Source organism: Ambystoma mexicanum, chromosome 8, assembly GCF_040938575.1.
Source record: "Ambystoma mexicanum isolate Mex_15411 chromosome 8, UKY_AmexF1_1, whole genome shotgun sequence".
In the NCBI taxonomy this organism is placed as follows: Eukaryota; Metazoa; Chordata; class Amphibia; order Caudata; family Ambystomatidae; genus Ambystoma; species Ambystoma mexicanum.
In genome coordinates, this window is record NC_090929.1 from 742,640,348 (window position 1) to 742,662,427 (window position 22,080).

At 47.7% G+C, this 22,080-nt stretch overlaps 1 protein-coding gene across 7 annotated transcripts in view; it reads left to right on the forward strand.

Annotated features, from left to right (window-relative positions):
• LOC138472418 (uncharacterized) overlaps nucleotides 1–22,080 on the forward strand; it is a 1,989,442-nt gene that overhangs the window by 614,741 nt on the left and 1,352,621 nt on the right. For all 7 annotated transcript variants that reach the window (XM_069610563.1, XM_069610565.1, XM_069610562.1 and 4 more), the window contains one exon: nucleotides 21,345–21,483. In XM_069610563.1, the coding sequence (XP_069466664.1) occupies nucleotides 21,345–21,483 (139 nt within the window). The remainder of the gene's footprint in view (nucleotides 1–21,344; nucleotides 21,484–22,080) is intronic.

Here is a 22,080-nt window from a genome sequence, read left to right on the forward strand (position 1 = left end):
GTTTCCCAGGGTCCATCGGGCATTGATAGGCTTATAGGTTAGGGCGGGAAATCGCTGGTCATATTCTAGTACCGGGCCCCAAATGTTCTGGAATCGGTGCAGGACCCCGGCCTTTGCTGCTGTCACCTTCTCCGCTATCAGTATGTCCCATAGTTTTGTCTACCACTGAGCTAAACAGGGGCCGTCCGGGAACTTCCAACAGCGGGCCAGCACCGATTTCCCAGCTAGAAGGCATTGGGTTAACAGTTTTGCCCTGTTCCCGGAGCGTGGGTAGATCGTCGGGATCGGGACCCCCAGCAGGACGGGCCCCGGCTCCAGCGAGACTGCTGCCCCGGTGATTTGTGTAATCGTCCCCAGGCATTGTCTCCAAAATCGCTGGATTTTCAGGCACGTCCACCACTTGTGGAAGAAGGAGCCTGGGTGGCCGCATCCTCTCCAGCAGGAGTTGTCCACCCTGGGGTTCATGTGATGGAGCCTAATAAGGGGATAGTACCACCTCAGCATAATTTTATATTCACATTCCCTATTGGTGACACAGGTGGATGAGGAGTGCGCTCGGGTCCAGATGTCCACCCATGTTTGGTCCTCTATCGGGTGCCCCAAGTCGGCCTCCCACTGGGCCATGCTGCGGGTTCTCTCAATCAGGAAATCGCCCAGAAAGTGCCTATAAAAAGTAGATATCCTGCCTTGAATCAGGGGGGTCCTTGAGCGATAGTTCCAGAGAAGACAGGACGCGCGTTGCTGCTTGTAGGATTTTGGGTTGCGAGCGCCAATGGCGCAGTTGTATGTAGGTAAATCTGTCCTTTTCCTGATGTTGGAACTTTTCCTTGCATCGTGCAAACGTGAATGCTGCATTACCCTCATACATCTGCTCTAGGGTCTCAAGGCCACCCTTTATCCAGCGTTGAAAATTGCGTGGGTTTGACCCGGGTGAAAAAGCTGGGTTGTGGAAAATCGGCGATTGCGGGCTCAGGCCCATCGGGACGCCCTTCCGTTTTAGTGCCCAGTCCCAGGAATTCAGGGTGTGTTTGGTTGCAGAAGGAGATCTCCCTAATGTGTTCTGAGGGGGGCCAGGATGTGTGGCAGGAATCATAGGGGTACGGGCAGCCGTGATTGTTCCAGTTCTACCCATTTGGGGCAGTTTGTGGTTGTTTGCCATGCGTGGACATGTGCCAGTTGAGCCGCCACTCTGTAGGCCTGCAAGTCCGGGATTCCTAGCCCTCCCATTTTGGAGCCACCCAGTAGCGTTTTGTAGGGGGATTCTAGCTTTCTTACCTCTCCATATGAACTTCACCATTTTCCTCTGTAGATCTCGAAGGGTTGGTGCGGGAATTGCCACTGGGAGGGAGGAGCAGGCATAAAGAAACCTCGGAAGAAAGTTCATTTTGCAGGCTGTTATTCATCCCATTAATGAGATCTCCTGGGTCGTCCAGCGTCTTAGGTCTCCCTCCAGTTCTTTAAATAGCCGGGGAAAATTAGTCTGGCATGTTTCTTTTGGGTCTGCCGGAATGTAGACCCACCCCTAAAAGGGGATGTCTCTTTTTTCCCACTTGATCGGGCTCATCTTCATCAGCGTTTCCCGTTCCTCCAGGGCGAGGCCAATGCCCAAGGCTGTTGATTTAGCGAAGTTGACTGAAAAGCCGGATACCTCACCGTAGCTGCTTATTTCTGCTAGGGCATGCTTCAGGGAGGAGCGGGCTTCCGAGATCGTAAGCAGGATGTCGTCGGCGTATACGGCAATTTTGTGTTGCGATGGGCCGACCTGCAGGTCTTTGATATGGGTGTGTTGTCTTATTTTCTGGGCGAAGGGCCCCATGGTAAGTGCAAAAAGCAGAGGTGATAATGGGCAGCCCTGTCTCGCTCCACAGGACAGTGAGATCAGGGCTGAGATGGATCCGTTGGTCTTCAGAAATGTTTTGGGTTCTTTGTAGTTGGCCAGAACCATTGTCTGGAAAGCTGTTCCAAAGCCAAAGGCCCCCAACATGCGTTTCATGAATGGCCAGTCCACCTTGTCAAATGCCTTGGAAGCATCCAAGGCCATCAGTACTAGTTTTTGGGAGTTTCGGGCGGCAAGGTCCACCAAGTTTAAAGTTCTCCGGATATTGTCTCCTGCTGACAGGTTTAAGATGAAACCTGCTTGGTCTGGCTGGATTATCTCCGGCAGGATGCGACCGAGGCGATTCGCAAGAATTTTGTAATACAGGTTCGCGTCTATGTTCAGTAGTGCTATCGGTCTGTAGGAGGCCAGGTCTCTCGGGTCTTTCCCTGGCTTGGGCAGGAGAATAGTAGTTGATTCCTGCATCGAGGGGGTCACCGATCCAGATTCCCTGAAAGAGTTGAAGAGAGTCACTAAGGGGGGGGGGGTCAGCTGATGTCTGAATAGTTTGTAGTATCTCGTCGAGAATCCGTCCGGGCCTGGGGCCCGTGTCTTGAGCGACTTGATGGCTTCCTCGACCTCTTCTTCTCTGATTAGTGCCTCCAGGGATTCCCTTGCTGAGGTGGAGAGTTGGGGCAGCGCTGTGCTTTGCAGGTATTCCTTCTGTTTGAGCTGGTCTCGCGGAGTAGCTGTCATGACCTGAGTCAGGTGAGCTACCGCCAATTGCTGTTTTTTAGATTCTGAGTATTGGACGACTCCCTGGGAGTTGCGCAGGCCGGAGATAGTATTAGTTTGTTTTATTTTGGCCAGTTTGGCTACCAGAAATGTGTTTGCCTTGTTGTTCTTTGCATAGTAAGATTGTTTGGCCTTGGCCATTAATTACTCGGTCTGTACCGCATAGTGGGCTTCTAGCTTCTTTCTGGCTATGCGTAGGGCTCGCTGCGTTTTGGGGGACCAGCCTTTTTCCTTGTGGGGTTCTTCTGCTGCTTTCAGTTCTTCCTCCAAGGCTGTCCGGTCTGCCGCCTGTTACGCTGATAGGCTACTCCCTGTGCAATCAAGATGCCTCTAATTACAGCCTTCATGGCGTCCCAGTTATTCACTGGGGAGGTATCGGAGGCTGGATTTTCTTCAAGAAAGTTCTTAATCGCAGTCGCGATTCTGTCCCTTGCCGACATGTCATTGAGGATCGGGTCGTATAATTACCATTTACGCAGAGAATTAGGTGTGAGGTTCTGCGCCCGGATCTCCATGATCACTGGGGCGTGGTCCGATAGGATTCTTGAGCCAATGGCCACTTCCTTGACGAAGGCGAGAGTTTGTGGGGACGCGAGGAGGAGGTTGATCCTCAAAAGGTTCAATGGACATAAGAATAAAAAGAGTAGTCTATTTCAGTGGGGTGTAAGACCCGCCACAAGTCCACCACCTCTAGGGATCTGAATAAGTGTAGGAGGCTCAGTGCCTGGGTGAAGTCATTTGGAGTCGGGGGGTGCGACTTATCTCTTATCGGGTCTGGTACTCCGTTGAAGTCCCCTCCTTTTATCGCCTGGCCTTCTATGAAGCGTGAGAGAGAGGAGCTTAGTGAGTCATAGAAGTTCGATTGGCCAGATTTGGGAGCATACACAGAGACAAAGGTGTATAGGTCTCCAAGCAGGAGGCATTTGACTGCTATGAACCGGCCGAATGAACATGTTTTAGTGTCCAGGATTTGAGGGTGAAGATCTCTCCTGAAGAGGATTGCGGTGCCTCCTTTTTTAGTCTCACCTGAGGCGAAAAATTCGAGTGGATACAGCCGGGAGCGGAGACGCCGACATCTGCTCGTAGCAGGTGAGTCTCCTGGAGCATTAGCCACCACGGCCTCCGCATCCTGGAGTTTTTGCAGGATATTTTTCCGTTTGGCAGGAGAGTTCAGCCCATTGACATTGAGGGAGAGAAGTTTTAGGTTTTGGTGGTCCGGGGCCAGGTTCTCCCCCGCTGACTGGTTTGGGGGGGAAGGGTCGATAACGCCTGGGTCAACCGCCATCACAGGTGAGAGTTGAGAAGGGGTGAACCTGCACTTGGGATTTTAACATTAGCCCCCAATGGGGGGCCGTAACTTTAACCAGCGGGTGGGCCGACATTGTGTGAGCAGTCACACCCTTGGCCAACGGGGCCAACAAATAACTCAGTACTGTGGATTTACAAGGACTCAGAGTTGGAACGTCCCTTGGAGTGGGCATGTGCCGTGGATATAGCCCGCTACCGCAGTTAACAGCGCACGTTCTTTACCCTGAAGATGATGGATCCTCGCGCGGCAGGGCCAGACGGTCGGTGGGCATGCGCGATGGGAGCCTACAGGGTGCGTTCCTTGCCCATCCTCGATTATCTCTTCCGGTTGCTCCGCTGCACCTTTGACCATGATGGCCACCAAGGCTTCGGCAGAGGGGCCGGATCCGGGCCTCCAGTTGTCTCCGAGTCTGGCAAGGCGGATTCTCTAGGCGAGGTTGGGTGCATGATATTACTAGCGTCTTCCAGGTGGCTGATACGTCGCACTGCGCCTTTGTTTGAGAACTGCAGGGCCGTCGGAAATAGTAATCTTTATCGCACCTTTTGGTCTTGGAGAAAGAGTGCCAGGGGCCGGAGCGCCCTTCTTTTCTGGAGGGTGAGCATTGAGAGATCTTGATAAATCTGCAGTGGTGCGCCTTGAAAGGACAGTTTGTCCCCAGTAAGGCTGATCGCTGAGATGGCCTCTTTAGTAGAGAAGAAATGGACCCTAGTCATGACATCTGGGGGGGGATCCGGGTCTATTCCCTGGCGTGTAGTCTATGGGTGCGGCCTACCACAAGCTGGGCTTCGTCCAGACCCGGGAGCAAGGACCGAAAGAAGTCTCCAATGTATTCCGCCAGGTTTTTATCGGGTACAGAGGACGGAATTCCTCGGATCCGGAGGTTGTTGCGACGGCCCTATTTTCGAGGTCCTCTTGCTTGTACTCTAGGATCTCGTACTTGTCTTGTAAGGCTCTGATTGAGTGCTGAACTTCCCCCAGTGTGGTTGTGTGTTCCAGTGAGCAATCTTCGACCTCGCCCAGCCTCTGCTCCACCTCAGTCACCCTCTGGTCAGTCTGTTCCACTTTGGTGGTGAGTTCTGACAGGCATAAGCGGAATTCAGACTTGATGTCAGCCATGAAGGCCACTAAGTCTCCTTTGGTAGCGAGGGCTTCTTCTCCTCCATGGCGTTTCTGCGGGGTAAGACTGGGAGGGTTCTGTTTCTTACCCTTGTCTGAAGTCGAGAACATAGTGGCTATGTCCGGGTTTTTGCTGGATTTTGCTTGTTTAGACATGGTGGCTGTGTGGGGCAGATGTACCCAAAGATGCTGGAGTATCCCAGAGGAGATCTAAGGTTGTGGTGGGGGTGCTGTAGGCAGCGAACACTATCGTCTTCTAAGGAGGTGGGTTTCGTAGGTTTGAGGCGAGGTTCGTCAATGCCCCCGGGCCGGTAGGTTGCGCTCTTCCAGTAAGGCCAGGTGGGTCGGAGGGTCCAGAAGCCCCCACCGAGGGGAGGGGGCCCAGGGAACTGCCCCGCTCCCCCAGGAGGGGCGGTGTAGCTGAGCAAGGATGTGGGCCGGGGCGCCCCAGGAAACCTACGGGAGGCGGATCTCGGAGGAGAATTCTGCAGGGGGCGTTCGGTAGCACTGGCGGTTGCGCTGTGCAGCATGGGCTCCCTAAGGGAGTGGACCACCTCAGTAGCGATGGGTTTCAGGGAGCTCCCAGCCCGGAGGGCGTGAGTCCGCAATAGAGGGTCAAAGTCAGCGGCAGCAGAGGGTGAAGAGAGGTGCTGCAATCTTCCAACTCAGCTAGTCAGCGGGGGAGGCCATGAAACACAGGGGCTGAGTACCATTGGCGGTTTTTGCTTGCCTCCACAGGAGTCTCAGGACCACTGCATTATCTGTGACCAGTATCTCTGCTTTTCGATACCCGTCAGGGCTGAGGGCCTGCTTTTGAGTTCCTGTGGGAGGTGGGCACCAGGCTGATCTCCTGTGTTGCCCACCTTAGTTGCTGTCTCAGATGTGAGGGGCCACCACCACAGCCTCAGTGTGGCTCCCCTCGCTGGTTCTTATGTTTAGCCGGGTCCTCCTCTGACGGTGCAGCCCACGATCGGGCCACTCTAGATGCGGGAGTGGGTGGCAGGGACTCCCACCACATCGCCCGCCTCAGCCGTGGCCTCCGCCACCAGGGGGTCCCCACCAGGGCCGCGGTCCAGCCGCGCTCGCTGTTTCCCCTCTTCCTGGGCCGGGTTCTGTTTGTTGGCCCCCTCCCTGCCTCTCCGCCTCATGCCAGGGCTCCGGCTCCAAACCGCTTGCGGGTGCGGACTCGCCGCAGTCTCCGCTGCCACGTATCACACCCAGGAGCCGGGGCTGATCCTTCCAGCTGATGCTCCGCCGGCCCCCTCGCCGTTATGCCCTTGATGGGTCCGGGTCGCCTCCTACGTCCGGCCCTAGGCTGCAGGTCGCGCCTGGGCCCACATCGCCTCCGGCTCCTGTGTCACCGCAGGGTCCGCCTCCATATCCTGGCCGCATCCAAACTTGTAAGTGCGCCTGCCATCTTGCTTCTTTCGAGGGACGCAGGGCGCTGGGTTTTAGGCGGAGGTTTCGGGTCCAAAGCTTCTGTGCTGGCTGTTCATCTTCGGACCGCTTAAGCTCCACCGGTTCCGCTCCTTATGGGTGATGTTGGCGATTCATTTCAGCCAAGGGAACCGCATGAATTCTGCTGCGGCAGCGGGCAATCCACGAGCGGCTTCAGCGGAGCGACCACATCGTTGGTGCTCCAAGCCACGCCCCCGAAAAGAGCTTTTTTGGTAATTTTTGTTGTTTTCAATTATTTTTTTTTTCAACACACGACACACTAGGAAAGGAGGGTGAAGAAGGGTAAGGAAGGGATACCAACCACAGGGATAAGAAAGAGCAGGTGAAGAGATAAAGATGTAGGGTGTACTTTACTTAGGTAGGGAGCAGTTCTTCTGGTGCTCCGTGACCGTAGTCTCAAAAGCACTTCGAAGAGTCTCCCCCATGCAGAGTACTGCGTCGCAGAACATACACAATATTGTGACCCTGGCAAGGTAAGGGTCAACTGCATCGTGAATGGCCTGCGAGGCAGCTGGAGGAATGCGCTCTCTCACAGGAGTGTCTCTTGTGGTGAGAGGATCGGACTCAGAGGATGCTGCGGAGGAACTCAACCTACTAAGTTCTTCACATGGTACCACGTTGCAAATGTCCGCACTGTGGAACAAAGTTAGGTGTCATTTCATGGTTGTCGTACCAAAGTTGTATGCACCAGGTCTCCCGCGACTCAGCACCAACTTGCACTGGTTACACATGACCTGGTTTGCACATGCTTTTGGTAAGTTTCCACAAACGGTAAACAACTGCCACACCCACGACTCCCGGCGAGTGCTTGTAGTGCGGATTTCCTCCACCTCATTCTCTTCTTCCTCGCTCTCTACATCCTCACACCTATTTCTCTCTGCAGGCCCTTGGGGAGGTGGTGGCGGTGGAGGGTTTGGGGGTGGTGCTGAGGCTAATGAAGCAACAGCAGCTATGGATGCCATTAGGATTGGTCGGCTAATATTTGCTACAGCAGTATAGGTAGCACAACTCAATCTGCTATAGCCAGAAGTACAATGAAGATGAGCTCGTGGGTGTGGCCTTTTACAGGGGTAGAGGGGTGCGCCTCGTGACCATATCGATCTCTCAAGAGCATTGCAATAATTCTAAACAATACGTTGAAAGGTACGGCCATTGTATGGGACATGTAAAATGGTGATTTTATACTGTAAAATAATTTCCCATGTCTGTATAAGTTCTTTTGAAATGTTGCGGAAGTACACAAACTGCGCAGATTAGGCCACACGCTCAGCGTGGGTGCGGTCACATGATGACATTATGAAGACATCCACGAAGGAAATGGGTGCCCATTGGACACCAAATGCAGAGTAACGGATATGCGCATGCATGCGGGTGTTCTACGGACAGTGTTCGGGTCCTGAAACTAATTAAAAGTGCAACACAAGTGAGACGGATAGTTACGGACAGGCGCAATGTTGGCAGTACTTATGGGTGTGATGCGCATGTGCCTAGATGTTCTGCTGACTGTACGGCGAGGTACAGTGTCCTGAGGACACCTCCATTTTGTTTGACTACGGAAATGCCAGCCACCGCGCCTGTTCTACGGACAGTTCCGTCTTGGCTGCGGACGGTACGGACAGGTATAGTGTCCTTAGGACACTCGCATTTTGTTCATTTACAGACATCCTGGACACCGGGTGTGTTCTAAAACCATGTTTTATCTTGGTTGTGACCAGTACGGAGAGGTATAATGTCCTTAGGATGCCCCCATTTTGTTCATTTATAGACAACTTGGACACCTGATGCGTTCTAAGATTAGTTCCATCTTGGTTGCGAATGGTATGGGTAGGGGTATTGCCCTTAGAACATCCATATTATATTGATTACGGCCAGCCCGAACAGGCGCGCTGTCCGCGGACATTTTAACTCTTTTAAAAAAAAAGTTGCTCCACATCATTCCACTACAACTAACATAAAAACATTTTCAATACACACACATACATCAATCAAGAGAAATACAGGGGGAAGCAGATACTGAAATGAATATAGGGGAATTAGGGTTTAACACGGGCTGGTTGTGAGGGGATGATGGGATGGATGTTTCGTCAAAATGTTTATGTTCTTCTTGAGGGTTTGGGGATGGTTCATTAGGAAATGGAGAAGGGGGACAGGTACAGGTGGTACCTTATTTTTCCTCTCACGTATTCCTCCACAAATTGCCTTAAACTGTTAAAATTCGCATTTAGTATGTCCATTTTCTCTTCTATCCATTTCAGGCGGTCTTGTTCTGTGTCCTTTGGTGGACTTTCTTCTTTTTGTACCTGGTCTGTTAAAAATAAATATATATATGTTAAATGCCCATAAAATACTGAGTATTAATTTGCTTATGCAGAGAAGGTGTACCATTATTATCGCTATCTTCTGACATTTCCACATGCGGAAAATTCTCCTCCAGCCACTCCAAAGTACTGCACATTTCTGTGTCAAAACAACAGAAATACATTATTTTTTCTGCACTTTATACAAAAAAGTACACACACATATAAGAAAAATGAAGTTCACTTACTATTTTCTTGTAATTTGTGTTCGTTGTGCTGTGTGCGTCTACTGTCGCTCCTGGCTGCACTGTTTCTGTGAGGTAATTACGTTGGAGGCATATCTTTTTTTGTTATGGTATAATCCATTTCATTCTACATGGTATTTAAATGCATGGGTAATGTTTGAGACGTATAGGTTCAATTGGTTACTTATTAGTACTTATAATGTGTTTATATGTTCTTTTTTAAACTTGTGCATTTCTCATATGGCACAATAGTACAATTTCAGATACCCCCTGACTGTTTGGGTAGTGTTGATCTCGTCCGCGCCCGTCCACAGACAGGCGCTCCGTCCGTGCCTTTCAAATATCATTAGCAAGGGGGTTCTATATGTTCTATGTTACATGTATATAAAGTAAGGGAATTATAGTACCGACCTCCCAAATTCACATCATGAAAGTGTATATTCAGTAAAAAAACGTTGTTAACGGGATGTTATGATTAAGTTGCCCTACTAAAAATCTATGAAAATCAGTAAACAAAACTTTGTTAAAGGGACGTTATGGTTAAGTTGCCCTACTAAAAACCCGTAAAATTGATGTCTTCAATGACATTTGTGATGTCATCTTTGATGTCCTGGGTGTTAGCAGTGCACAGTGGTGCGGGATGTTATGGTTGCTTGGCCTTCCATAACTGGCGAATTTCAGGGGTTTTTCGGTTTTACTTCGAACTATTATGTCACGTTTATAAAAAAAAAATTGTGATTTTGACAGGTTTTTAGTAGCACAACTTAACCATAACGTCCCCTTAACAAAGTTTTTTTTAGTGATATATATATATATGCATTAACTTATTATTCAATATCATGATGGGTCTGCAAATAAAATCAAAGAAAAGTTTGATTGGGGCTGTTTTTCTTACTAGTTTCTGACGTAAATAGTCATAGATTCTGTTGCCAAGCTTAAATGAGAGTTTTTGAGTAACTGTTGGGGTCAATTGTTGAGATAATGAGGGAGTCTATTCAGAGATGCAATTACATTCTCACAGCTTTTTGTGAGTTCATCTCCTAGTCTGGACAATAATGTAAAATAATTTGTTTCATTTACATGCTATTTCATCTGCAAGATCTCTCTAATCAATGCAAAGTAAAATATTTGATGCAAGGTGGTAATTATGTGAAGACAAAGACAGACATGCAAATTAATATTCCTCCTTTGTGAAAAGTACAGTGAGCAAAAAGCGATGGCTGTGGACTCTCAAAAGTGGGAATAAATCACAGAACATGATATCATGCCGTGTTCTTTTTAGAGAGAGGCACCTGCTACCTTTTTTGCATTTTTGCAAGGAACTTGGGGTTGGTCACCCTAAGTTACCAGGGCGAACCCAGACATGGACCCCTTGCTCACTGTGCTCAATGAGGCACAACTCCACCTCACTGATGAGGCCCAACAAGACTGAAACACATGTCTGGTGTTGCTGATGGTACTCTATTTCAAAGGAGGTTTGCCTGGCATTTCGGTGCTGGACTGCCCTTGTGGGCAGGACAAAGACTGATATACAAATGGATTTTCCTCCTTTGTGAAAAGTAAAATGAGCAAAAAGCAATGGCTGTGGACTCTCAAAGTGGGAAATAAACACAGAACAGGTTATCGTGCCATGTTCTTTCTAGAGAGGGGCACCTGATAGCTTTTTTGTGTTTTTTCAAGGAACTTGGGGTTGGTCACCCTAGGTTGCCTGGGGGAACCCAGAGGTGGACCCCTTGCTAATTGTGCTCAATGAGGCACAGCTCCACCTCACTGATGAGGACCAACAAGACTGAAACACGTGTCTGAGGTTGCTGATACTATGCTTGTTCAAAGGAGGTTTGCCTGGCATTTTGGTGCTGGACTGCCCTGGTGGGCGGGACAAAGACTGATATGCAAATAGTACAGTGAGCAAAAAGCGATGACTCCAGACTCTCCAAGTGGGAATAAAACCACAGATCGGGTTGTCATGCCATGTTCTTTCAAGAGAGGGTAGCTTGATACCTTTTTTGTATTTTGGCAAGGAACTTGGGCCCCCTAAGTTACCTTAGAGAACCCAGACGTGGACCCCTTGCACACTGTGCTCAGAGAGGCACAGCTCCACCTTACTGATGAGGCCCAACAAGACTGAAACACATGTCTATGGTTGCTGTTGGTAGTCTTGTTCAAAGAGGTTTTCCTGGCATTTCAGTGCTGGACTGCACTTGTGGGCGGGACAAAGAATGATAAACAAATGGATTTTCCTCCATTGTGAAAAGTACAATAAGCAAAAAGCGATGGCTGCAGACTCTCAAAGTGGGAAAAAAAAGACAGAACATGTTATCAGGTCATGTTCTTTCTATAGAGGGACGCCTGATACCTTTTTTGTATTTTTGCAAGGAGCTTGGGGTTGGTCACCCTAAGTTACCTGTGGGAACCAAGACGTTGACCCCTTGCTCACTGTGCTCAGAGAGGCACGGCTCCACCTCACTGATGATGCCCAATAAGGCTGGAACATGTGTCTGGGATTGCTGTTGGTACTCTTGTTGAAAAGAGTTTTGCCTGGCATTTCAGTGCTGGATTGCCCTTGTGGGCGGGACAAAGACTGATATACAAATGGATTTTCCTCCTTTGTGAAAAGTTGTCACATCCCGTTCTTGTTGGAAATTGCCATGGCATTTATATGAGCGCTCTTCAACACACAGAACCCGTTAAAGAACTACAATTCCCATCTTCCTGCTACGTTGGTCACCTGACACGCACGCACCACGTTGCCGTGTCTTCTGAAGACCGTATTTAGTACTGTCTGTTCGAGTGCCCAGCGCTCCTAAACTGTGTTAGTTTCGAGCGTTGTTTCCTGACTCCTGTTTAATCCTGGATCCTGTGCTAACTCCAAACCTTCGCCCCTGCCTTCTCTTCCGTTTTCCAACGCCCGCCCCTCTTCGACTGATTTCCCCGGAATCCTTGAACTCGGCTTGCATCTCGACCTCCACTTGCTAAAGTCCTTTGGCTGTGACGCTTAATATACTCGAACACGAAAATAAAGGAACTAGCGTGAAGTAACGCTTATTTTCTTTGCCCTTCATTTTGTTTACTTCAATTCATTCTTTTTTGACACTGTTTATTTTGGACGCTTTGCTGAATCTACAATTGGATTGCTTTGGACATTTTGGGACGCTTTGCTGAATTTGATTTGGATCACTTTAGGATATTCTTTGGGACGCTTTGCTGAGTCTATTTCGGAACACTGTGGATTTTGATTTGGAACGCTTTGCTGACTCTACTTTGGAACCCTGTGGCTATCTTCTTGGGACGCTTTGCAGCACTGAAGTCCTGAGACACTGGTGTACTCCTCCTTCACCGTTGATATAAGAATCCCCCTTTGTGTCCATTACTAGTAGGTTACTGGTACATTTTGCTACGGAACAGGTAAGAGTGGGTACTTGGGGGGTGTTGTTTGCTGTTGATTCGGCAATACCTGGCTGCATTCTGAACGTCTGCTCTGTTCTTCCCTCCTTTAGCTCTGCTGAGTCTGCTCCTGCCTTTTCACTCAAGCCCTCAGCCTGACAGGTGGAATAGATTCATTGTAGGCTGAGCTCTTGGGAGGGAAGTCTTTGGCATATCACGTTGGAGACTTCGTGTTCGAAGACAGAAGGTTACTTCTCCGGAACTGGGAGAGTAGCATCTGCGGCAACTGGGATACCATACCTAGTACGTGACAGATTTAGGAGCCTCAATTGTAAACCGTCTCTCGGTTATGGAGGCTGCCTCAGACCCATTGGCAGCCCTCATGCAGGCTTTTTCTGCTCTTCGTACCGATATGGCATCAGCACATGCGACATTACATCAACGCATGGATGTTTTACAGAGCTTTGTGCAGCTCTTACCCCATGACGAGGAATTTGGTGACGCCGCGGCTGCGGCGCCTCCTCCTGTACCACCTCCGGCTCCAGTTCCTGTAGTCCTCCCTGGGCCATTCCCTTTGGCCCCGCCAGAACGCTTTTTGGGTGATCCCAAAACGTACCGGACCTTTGTGAACCAATGTCGCCTTCATTTTCTTTGTCGTCCCTTGGCATTTCCAGATGCTACTACAAAGGCCGCATTTGTTCTTTCCCATCTGGGTGGCACTGCTGCAGCATGGGCTAATCCATTGCTAGAAGCAGATGACCCGGCTCTGTATGATTTCGATAGATTGATCCAAGCCATGAACAGTGTGTTTGATATGAGATATAAAGCACAGTCCTCGAATCTGGAATTCTTGGCTATCAGTCAAGGCAAATCGGATCTCTTGACTTATCTTGCCCGTTTTAATCAATTAGCGGCTGAAACCACATGGCCCGAACAGAAGAAATCGGCTGTGTTTTATAAAGGTCTGTCAGATGACCTGAAAGATGCCCTATCAGTGGTACCTGCTCTTCCTTCTGGCTTCCCTGAATTGCTAGACTTAGTCTTACAAGTCGATGCTCGACTCCGGCAAAGACGAGGCGAACGTCGCTATCCCGATATTCGCAACACCCCTCGATCAGATGGAAGTACCCCTGTTTCCCAGGGGGAAGTTGAACCTATGCAAATCGGGGCGATTAGGGGTCCATTGTCCAAAACTGAACGGGAAAGGCGGGTGGTGAATAACCTATGTTTCTATTGTGGACAGTCAGGCCATTACATCCGTCTGTGTCCTAAAAGACCCGCTAAGTCGTCGGGAAACGCCAGGACTCGCCCTTGAACCGGGCCTTCCGGACGAGTCAAATGATCCCAGGCCCGGGTGAGTGTTTTCTGTCTTTGCATGTTTACCTTGCCATGTCCTTTGCGGCTCCCGGCGTCATTACCTTTTCCAATCCGGTAATGATAGACTCAGGGGCTAGCGGGAATTATATGGATCTTAAGTTGGCCAAACGTTACGGGCTACCTATATTACCTAAAGAAAGACCTGAGGAAATACATGCGGTAGATGGTTCACGTTTAATATCCGGATATGTGACGGATCAAACAGGACCACTACAAATGTCTACATTACAAGGACATTCGGAATCCATCACTTTCGACCTTATCACGGCCCCTCAGTTCGGCATCATTCTGGGGCTTTCTTGGTTGCAAAGTCACAATCCTGTAATTGACTGGGTTGAACAAACCGTACGGTTCTCTTCCTCTTTTTGTATACAGAGGTGCTTTACGTCCCGTGATGTAGCGGTATTGTCCCCTTGTTTGGCGATGGTAGATTGCCTCCCTTCTATCAATGCCACGTCATCTAACCCCGTTTCGGTCCTCCCTTTGGAATACCAGGAATTTTCTGATGTGTTTAACAAAGGTCTTTCGGAAAAACTGCCCCCACACAGATGCTATGACTGCCCCATCGACCTGATACCTGGAGCAGCAATTCCTCATGGTCGAATCTACTCCCTTACTCAGAAGGAGGAAGAACATCTACGGAGCTATATTGACAACGCCTTACGTTTTGGACACATACGTCCATCCCGTTCACCAGCGGCCTCCCCAATATTTTTTGTGCCAAAGAAAGAAGGGGATCTGCGCCCCTGTGTTGACTACCGCGCCCTTAATAAAGTCACGGTGAAGAACCAGTATCCGTTGCCACTTATTACTGAGCTCCTCGATAAAATGACCTCCTCCACTATCTTCACCAAGTTGGACTTGCGGGGAGCATACAATTTGGTAAGGATGCGAAAAGGAGACGAGTGGAAGACTGCCTTTAAGTCAAAATATGGGCTTTATGAATATTGTGTGATGCCCTTTGGGCTTTGTAATGCCCCGGCGACATTCCAGCATTTTGTAAATGACATCCTCAGGGATATGCTGGATTGCTATGTTGTTGTCTATTTGGATGACATTCTAATCTTTTCAGACACTTTGCCCCAACATATACAGCATGTGCGCTCTGTTTTACTTCGTCTAAGGGAATACTCTCTCTTTGCAAAACTGGAGAAGTGTGTGTTCCATGCATCATCTGTAGAGTTTGTGGGGTTTCAGATTTCCCAAAAAGGAGTACTCATGTGTACCTCCAAGGTTCGGGCGGTTTTGGATTGGCCCGTTCCGAGCTCAGTAAAAGCTCTTCAATCCTTCTTGGGTTTTGCCAATTTTTATAGGCGTTTCATTGCCTCATTTTCTGAAATAGTAGCCCCATTAACTCGATTGACTAGTCCTAATGTTCCTTTTTTGTGGGATGAAGAAGCGCAAACGGCATTCCGGAACCTGAAGGACGCATTTACCACCGCTCCTGTATTACAGCACCCCAATCCAGCTCTCCCATTCATCGTGGAAGCGGATGCTTCAGCCATTGCAGTAGGGGCCATCCTTTCGCAGGTTTGCCTCGCTACTCAACGCCTACACCCAGTAGCTTTCCACTCTCGAAAACTTACCCCAGCTGAACGTAATTATACGATTATGGAAAGAGAACTCCTTGCAATCAAGGTGGCGTTCAAGGAGTGGAGGCATCATCTCTTAGGCGCAAGACACCCGACAACTGTGTATACAGATCATCGAAACCTTCAGGCCTTGTCGCACGTGAAATGCACCAACGCCAGACAGATACGTTGGCATTTGTTTTTTACCATGTTTGATTTCACGGTGACATATCGCCCTGGTCCATTACATGGAAAGGCAGATGCCCTATCCCGCATTGGTACTGACACGGAAACTGTCAAACATTCCACCCCGGTATTACCATCAGGGGCTGTTATATGTGTTTGTTCTGTCTCTCCCACAATTGTAGTCAATTTACGAAGATGGGCCAAGGATCATGTTTCTGTCCTGAAGGAAATGGACGCTGAACTGATCTCCGGACTTCCTTACGTTAAAGGTCTGCTATACCTACCTGACAACCAAACCAGACGGAAGGCCCTTGAATGGTCCCATGACCTCCCGTTAGCAGCCCATCCTGGCCAGGCAAAAACCTACGATCTTTTGCACCGTTGGTGCTGGTGGCCTGGAATGAAGAAAGATACCGAACAATACGTCCGTAGGTGTGCCGTTTGTACACAATGCAAAAGACCACCTGGTAAACCTGTTGGTCTTCTAATGTGTATGCCTCTACCACCACACCCATGGCACACGGTGACCCTGGATTTTGTGGTAGAACTCCCCTGTATCGGGGGTATGTCCACAATTCTTGTGGTAGTGGACGTCTTTACCAAGATGGCTCGGTTCATACCGTGTTCGGGAATACCAACTGCTCCCACATTAGCTAACTTATTCTTTGACAATGTGGTACGCTTTTTTGGTCTACCTACGATTCTAATTACCGACCGGGGGTCTCAGTTTACCTCGCGCTTTTGGCGCGTTCTCACTTCCTCATTGGGTGTTGATGCCCGCTTGTCCTCGGCCTACCACCCCCAAACGGACGGCCAGACTGAACGTACCAATGGCACCATGGAACAGTTTCTTCGATGTCTGTGTCTACAGCATCAATCAAATTGGCTGTCGGTTTTAGGTGCCGCGGAATTTGCCTATAACAACTCCCTGCACTCATCGGTTGGCTGTTCTCCGTTCTATGCATTATATGGGTTGCATCCAAGGACCCTTCCACCTGTTTTGCCTTCCCTACGGCAAGTTCCTGCAGTCAATGCAGTTAGGGATTCGTTGGTTGCCATCCGTAAATCAGTATTGGCACATCTGCAAGCTGCACAACATCGCACCAAGATACAGGCGGACAAGCGGCGTGCTCCGGCTCCTCCTTATTCCTGTGGGGACCGTGTATGGCTCTCAACAAAGCACCTGGCCATTCGGGGTAAACGGAAACTTTTACCATGTTTTGTGGGTCCTTACACGATCCTGCGGTGTCTCAACCCCGTTGCTGTTCGTCTGGACATCCCAGCACATTGGAGAGTGCACCCGATCTTTCATGTTTCCTTGCTTCGGCCATTTGTACCTGGCACCCGATTGCCTCCCATCCCGGCTCCACTTACTGTCCGTGGTGAGGAGGAATACGAGGTGCGTGCCATTCTGGACACCCGCCTCTGTCGTGGGGTTCGGTCCTATTTGGTTGACTGGGTGGGGTATGGCCCAGAGGACAGGTCCTGGGAGCCAGCCTCTAATCTGAGTGCACCCCGTTTGTTGCGTGCTTTCTGGTTACATCGCTTGCGTGGGCACAGGAGTAATCGCCCTTTGTGGAGGGGTACTGTCACATCCCGTTCTTGTTGGAAATTGCCATGGCATTTATATGAGCGCTCTTCAACACACAGAACCCGTTAAAGAACTACAATTCCCATCTTCCTGCTACGTTGGTCACCTGACACGCACGCACCACGTTGCCGTGTCTTCTGAAGACCGTATTTAGTACTGTCTGTTCGAGTGCCCAGCGCTCCTAAACTGTGTTAGTTTCGAGCGTTGTTTCCTGACTCCTGTTTAATCCTGGATCCTGTGCTAACTCCAAACCTTCGCCCCTGCCTTCTCTTCCGTTTTCCAACGCCCGCCCCTCTTCGACTGATTTCCCCGGAATCCTTGAACTCGGCTTGCATCTCGACCTCCACTTGCTAAAGTCCTTTGGCTGTGACGCTTAATATACTCGAACACGAAAATAAAGGAACTAGCGTGAAGTAACGCTTATTTTCTTTGCCCTTCATTTTGTTTACTTCAATTCATTCTTTTTTGACACTGTTTATTTTGGACGCTTTGCTGAATCTACAATTGGATTGCTTTGGACATTTTGGGACGCTTTGCTGAATTTGATTTGGATCACTTTAGGATATTCTTTGGGATGCTTTGCTGAGTCTATTTCGGAACACTGTGGATTTTGATTTGGAACGCTTTGCTGACTCTACTTTGGAACCCTGTGGCTATCTTCTTGGGACGCTTTGCAGCACTGAAGTCCTGAGACACTGGTGTACTCCTCCTTCACCGTTGATATAAGAATCCCCCTTTGTGTCCATTACTAGTAGGTTACTGGTACATTTTGCTACGGAACAGGTAAGAGTGGGTACTTGGGGGGTGTTGTTTGCTGTTGATTCGGCAATACCTGGCTGCATTCTGAACGTCTGCTCTGTTCTTCCCTCCTTTAGCTCTGCTGAGTCTGCTCCTGCCTTTTCACTCAAGCCCTCAGCCTGACAGGTGGAATAGATTCATTGTAGGCTGAGCTCTTGGGAGGGAAGTCTTTGGCATATCACGTTGGAGACTTCGTGTTCGAAGACAGAAGGTTACTTCTCCGGAACTGGGAGAGTAGCATCTGCGGCAACTGGGATACCATACCTAGTATGTGACAAAAGTACAGTAAGCAAAAAGCAATGGCTGTGGACTCTCAAAGTGGCAAATAAACACAGAACAGGTCATCATGCCATGTTCTTCCTAGAGAGGGGCGCCTGCTACCTTTTTTGTATTTTTGTAAGGAACTTAGGGTTGGTCACCCAAAGTTACCTGGGGGGACCCAGGCATGGACCCCTTGCTCACTGTGGTCACAGAGGCACAGCTCCACCTCACTGATGAAGCCCAACAAGGCTGAAATGAGTGTCTGTGATTGCTGTTGGTACTCTTGTTCTATGGAGGTTTGCCTGGCATGTTGGTGCTGGACTGTCCTTGGGGGCTGGACAAAGACTGATATGCAAATGGTTATTCCTCCTTTGTGAAAAGTACAGTGAGCAAAAAGCGATGGCTATGGACTCTCAAAGTGGGAAAAACACACAGAACAGGTTATTATGCTATGTTCTTTGTAGAGAGGGGTGCTGGCTACCTTTTTTGAATATGTGATGAAAAAAGATGTGCAGGGTACTTACGCTCACTAACAATAGATGTGACAGAAGGTAGTTATTGCAAAAAAGTGTGAGAAGTCCCTCTAAACATATTACAAGTAAATAGAGGTTTGCTTACCTTCATTTAAATTATGTAGATACTGTGTTCTGCACACCAATAGAGGCCAAATATGTCCCTAACAACAATCCACCACGCAATTTTTCATGATACTTTTTGAAGGTTAATACAGTATATTTATTCTGAGAGACTCGTTCTGTATTTTTAAATCATTAGTAGATGCACCATTTGGTTACCTCCACCAGTTAGCCTTGATAAGTACCCAGCAGGGTTGAAAGAAGTGTTGGCGTAGATAGACATATTATACAAGCTGTATAGATGTTGGTGCTTTGTTGAATTGTTATTAAAACTAGTTGCTTTCACTGACAATTAGTCCATGAATTCTTTAGGACATGCACAGTTGCATGGGTGTATACCATTTATTTCTGTTTTTAGCTAGCATAGGCCTTGGACTTGGCCTACTCTACACCTTCACACGCAGATTTTAACAATTTAAATACACTGCACTTTTTTATGTTCTCCTAGGCACAGCTGGGTCCAGTTTGCCCAATTCCTTAATAATCTGGGGTTCAAAAGGAGAGTCATCTATTCATTCTCCTTCCTCGTGTTATTAATTTTCCTTTCTCTCCTTCTTTCCCATTAGTCAGTGAGTGGGCGAGTGAGTCTGTCCTCAAGTGAGTGTGTGTTTTACCTTTTATAGAACAGAAACCGCTCCCTTTTGAGGTGTGTAAAATGTCTTTAATCTATTGTCAATGTATGTGATTGGCCAGTGTTCCAAAAGTGACATCACATTATATCTACCCCTTTGTAACCATTCTGCATATTAATGAAAAGGCCACAGCTTACATGTTTGTTTTTAAAAGGACGCGTTGCCCTCATCTTGTCTTTGAATTACATTTGCTACAGAGGGGAGAGGAGGACAGAAAGGATAACATCAGGAGAAGAGAGGAAAGTAAAGAGGGAAGCATCAGGTAGTAATGATAGTGGCCACAAAGAGAGAGAGATAGAGGACTAACCTTTAACTACTACGAGCAGGTCGTTTCCATTGGGTCCACTTGGTCCTAAGCAGGACCTGAAAGGTAAGAGGAGGAACAAGTGAATGTCAGGGATATTACTGCACGTTTAGGGGCGTGGGGAAATGATAGCCCAGACTATATATAGGAACCCCTTTCTGATTCTCTCTCCTGGCTACATCCAGTGACCTTCCTGCTTACAAGGCTCCACAATAGAGTGAGTCATTGTGTACATCACCTGAGAATGCATTTGGCCTTAGTTTAGACTAAAGGGATGGGTTTGGGTGACTGTAAAGCAGGCAATGCAAGGGGGCAGAGGTATACGCCCTTGGTGAACTGGGGAATGCCATTGTATGTATCCCCATGTCTATTTCTTTTTCAGTTACTATGCTATGTAGACAGAATGGAAGCTGGTGTTTGTGTGCTAACTGGGGATACTCAAATCTGGCCTAATTATCGGAAGCAGGCGTGATAAAATCTAGTATTGCTGTGTGCAATAATTGGGAAGAAGGAGGGGATAATGAAGCATGACGTATTAACTGGTAATAATGGAATATGTACTTAATATATTAACTGAGCACAGTGGCATCTGGCACTGCTGTGGTTACTGGGCACTGATTTGTTAACTTTGCACGATGGAATCTGACCTTACTTTGCTTACTAAGCCGATTCAATTTGACTTTACTTTGCTATACTGGAATATAGCCCTAGTGTGAAGTAATGACAAATTAAGAGGATTAATGTGCATGAATCAGTATTTGTATTAAAAATCTGAAATTACCTAAGTGATTGAGAAAGCACATTAAAAAGCACAGGTCACCATCTTGTTTAACATTCATGAAATTGTTTTCCATTTGCAAAACCAGTTCAATGAAAACGGGCTGGCTTTCAAAGCAGCATTTGCAACTATGAAAAGTAGTTTCAAAATGAGGCCCACTTGTAAGTCTAAAATGTAAGGAGGTGTGTAACGGGCGTTCCCATTCTTTCTTGAAACAAACAGGGCAAAAGATAAACACTTATGCAATTGAAATGCACTGAATAGGTACAAACTAACAGGAGCAAGTGATAACCATTTCCAAATTGTAGACGGCCCATGCGGTACTGCTTATATGGAGTATGCAGGAGCACCTTGCATTGTGGGTGCAGGTAACAGTCCAGAAAGGACACTGACATGACTTTAAAATGCACTTTGTTTTTGTTTGAACCACTAGTCAGATTGTACATGCAGCTCTAGGTATGGCGGACTGCTGCCTCCTGCATGCCTCCACAACTGAATTCACAGCTATGCACAATGAGGTTCGAACACAATGGTCACATCTTTGCTATTCAGGAGCGGCTGCTTGTGCATCACATTGTACATTCTCCCATTTGCCTGACTAGTGTCTCAGAAGCAGGGCAGATGTCTTGCTGTGTCACAGTGTTGTGTGGTTCAAACTGTACAGTGATGTAATATTTCAAGCTTGTATATCTAATCTGACCACTGAATCGTGCAAACCAAAGTTCACATGAAAGTATGATCTGATTTTCTGCAACCTATACATAAACACTTTATTATTTTCTGTTTTGCAGCTGTTTCAAAATGCAGAACTTGCATCAAGTGAGTCTTTTTTATATGACGTATGCACCATTTCTCAGAAAAAGCATTGTGGAATTTTTCTTGAAGTCACAGAACATGCAACTGAACATATTGTAGAAAATCACACCAAAGGTAATTGAAGCGTTATACTTTATCAGCTGCTGTATCATTGTTTATTCTTTTTATTTAGTGCACTTGGCTAATCATAATCTTAGGCACATACATATCATGTCATACAAAAAAGAAAAAAAACACTTCATAAAGATAGACCATTCTTAAAAAGATCATGAATATTAAGTCCACATGAATTTGATTAAACATTGTTCAATATCTAGCGCTTAAACATTTCATGGCTGATACATACAAGAGGCTCGGTTAGTGGACTGTGAGTAATGATAAGAACTTGCGCCATATATAGAATGCAGCAACAGTAATAACTAATGACTCTGCAGAGTCTATAGAACTTAAAAAAAATGTATCAGATGAAGTCAATATAAGCAAACAGGTCCCGATATCTTTTAACATATAAAAGTTTGGCAGCATTACATAACCTGTAGCGTCTCTCTTCAACAGCTATATATTATGAAATACCAAAATATACCCAAGTCAGGAGAATATTCAGATGCAGATAAACTATGCACCTTCTCAGTTTCCCATCACATAGCTTGGTAAGGTAAGAAGTGGGATTCCAAGCTCCTTACTCTGGAGAATATATTCAATATAACGTTT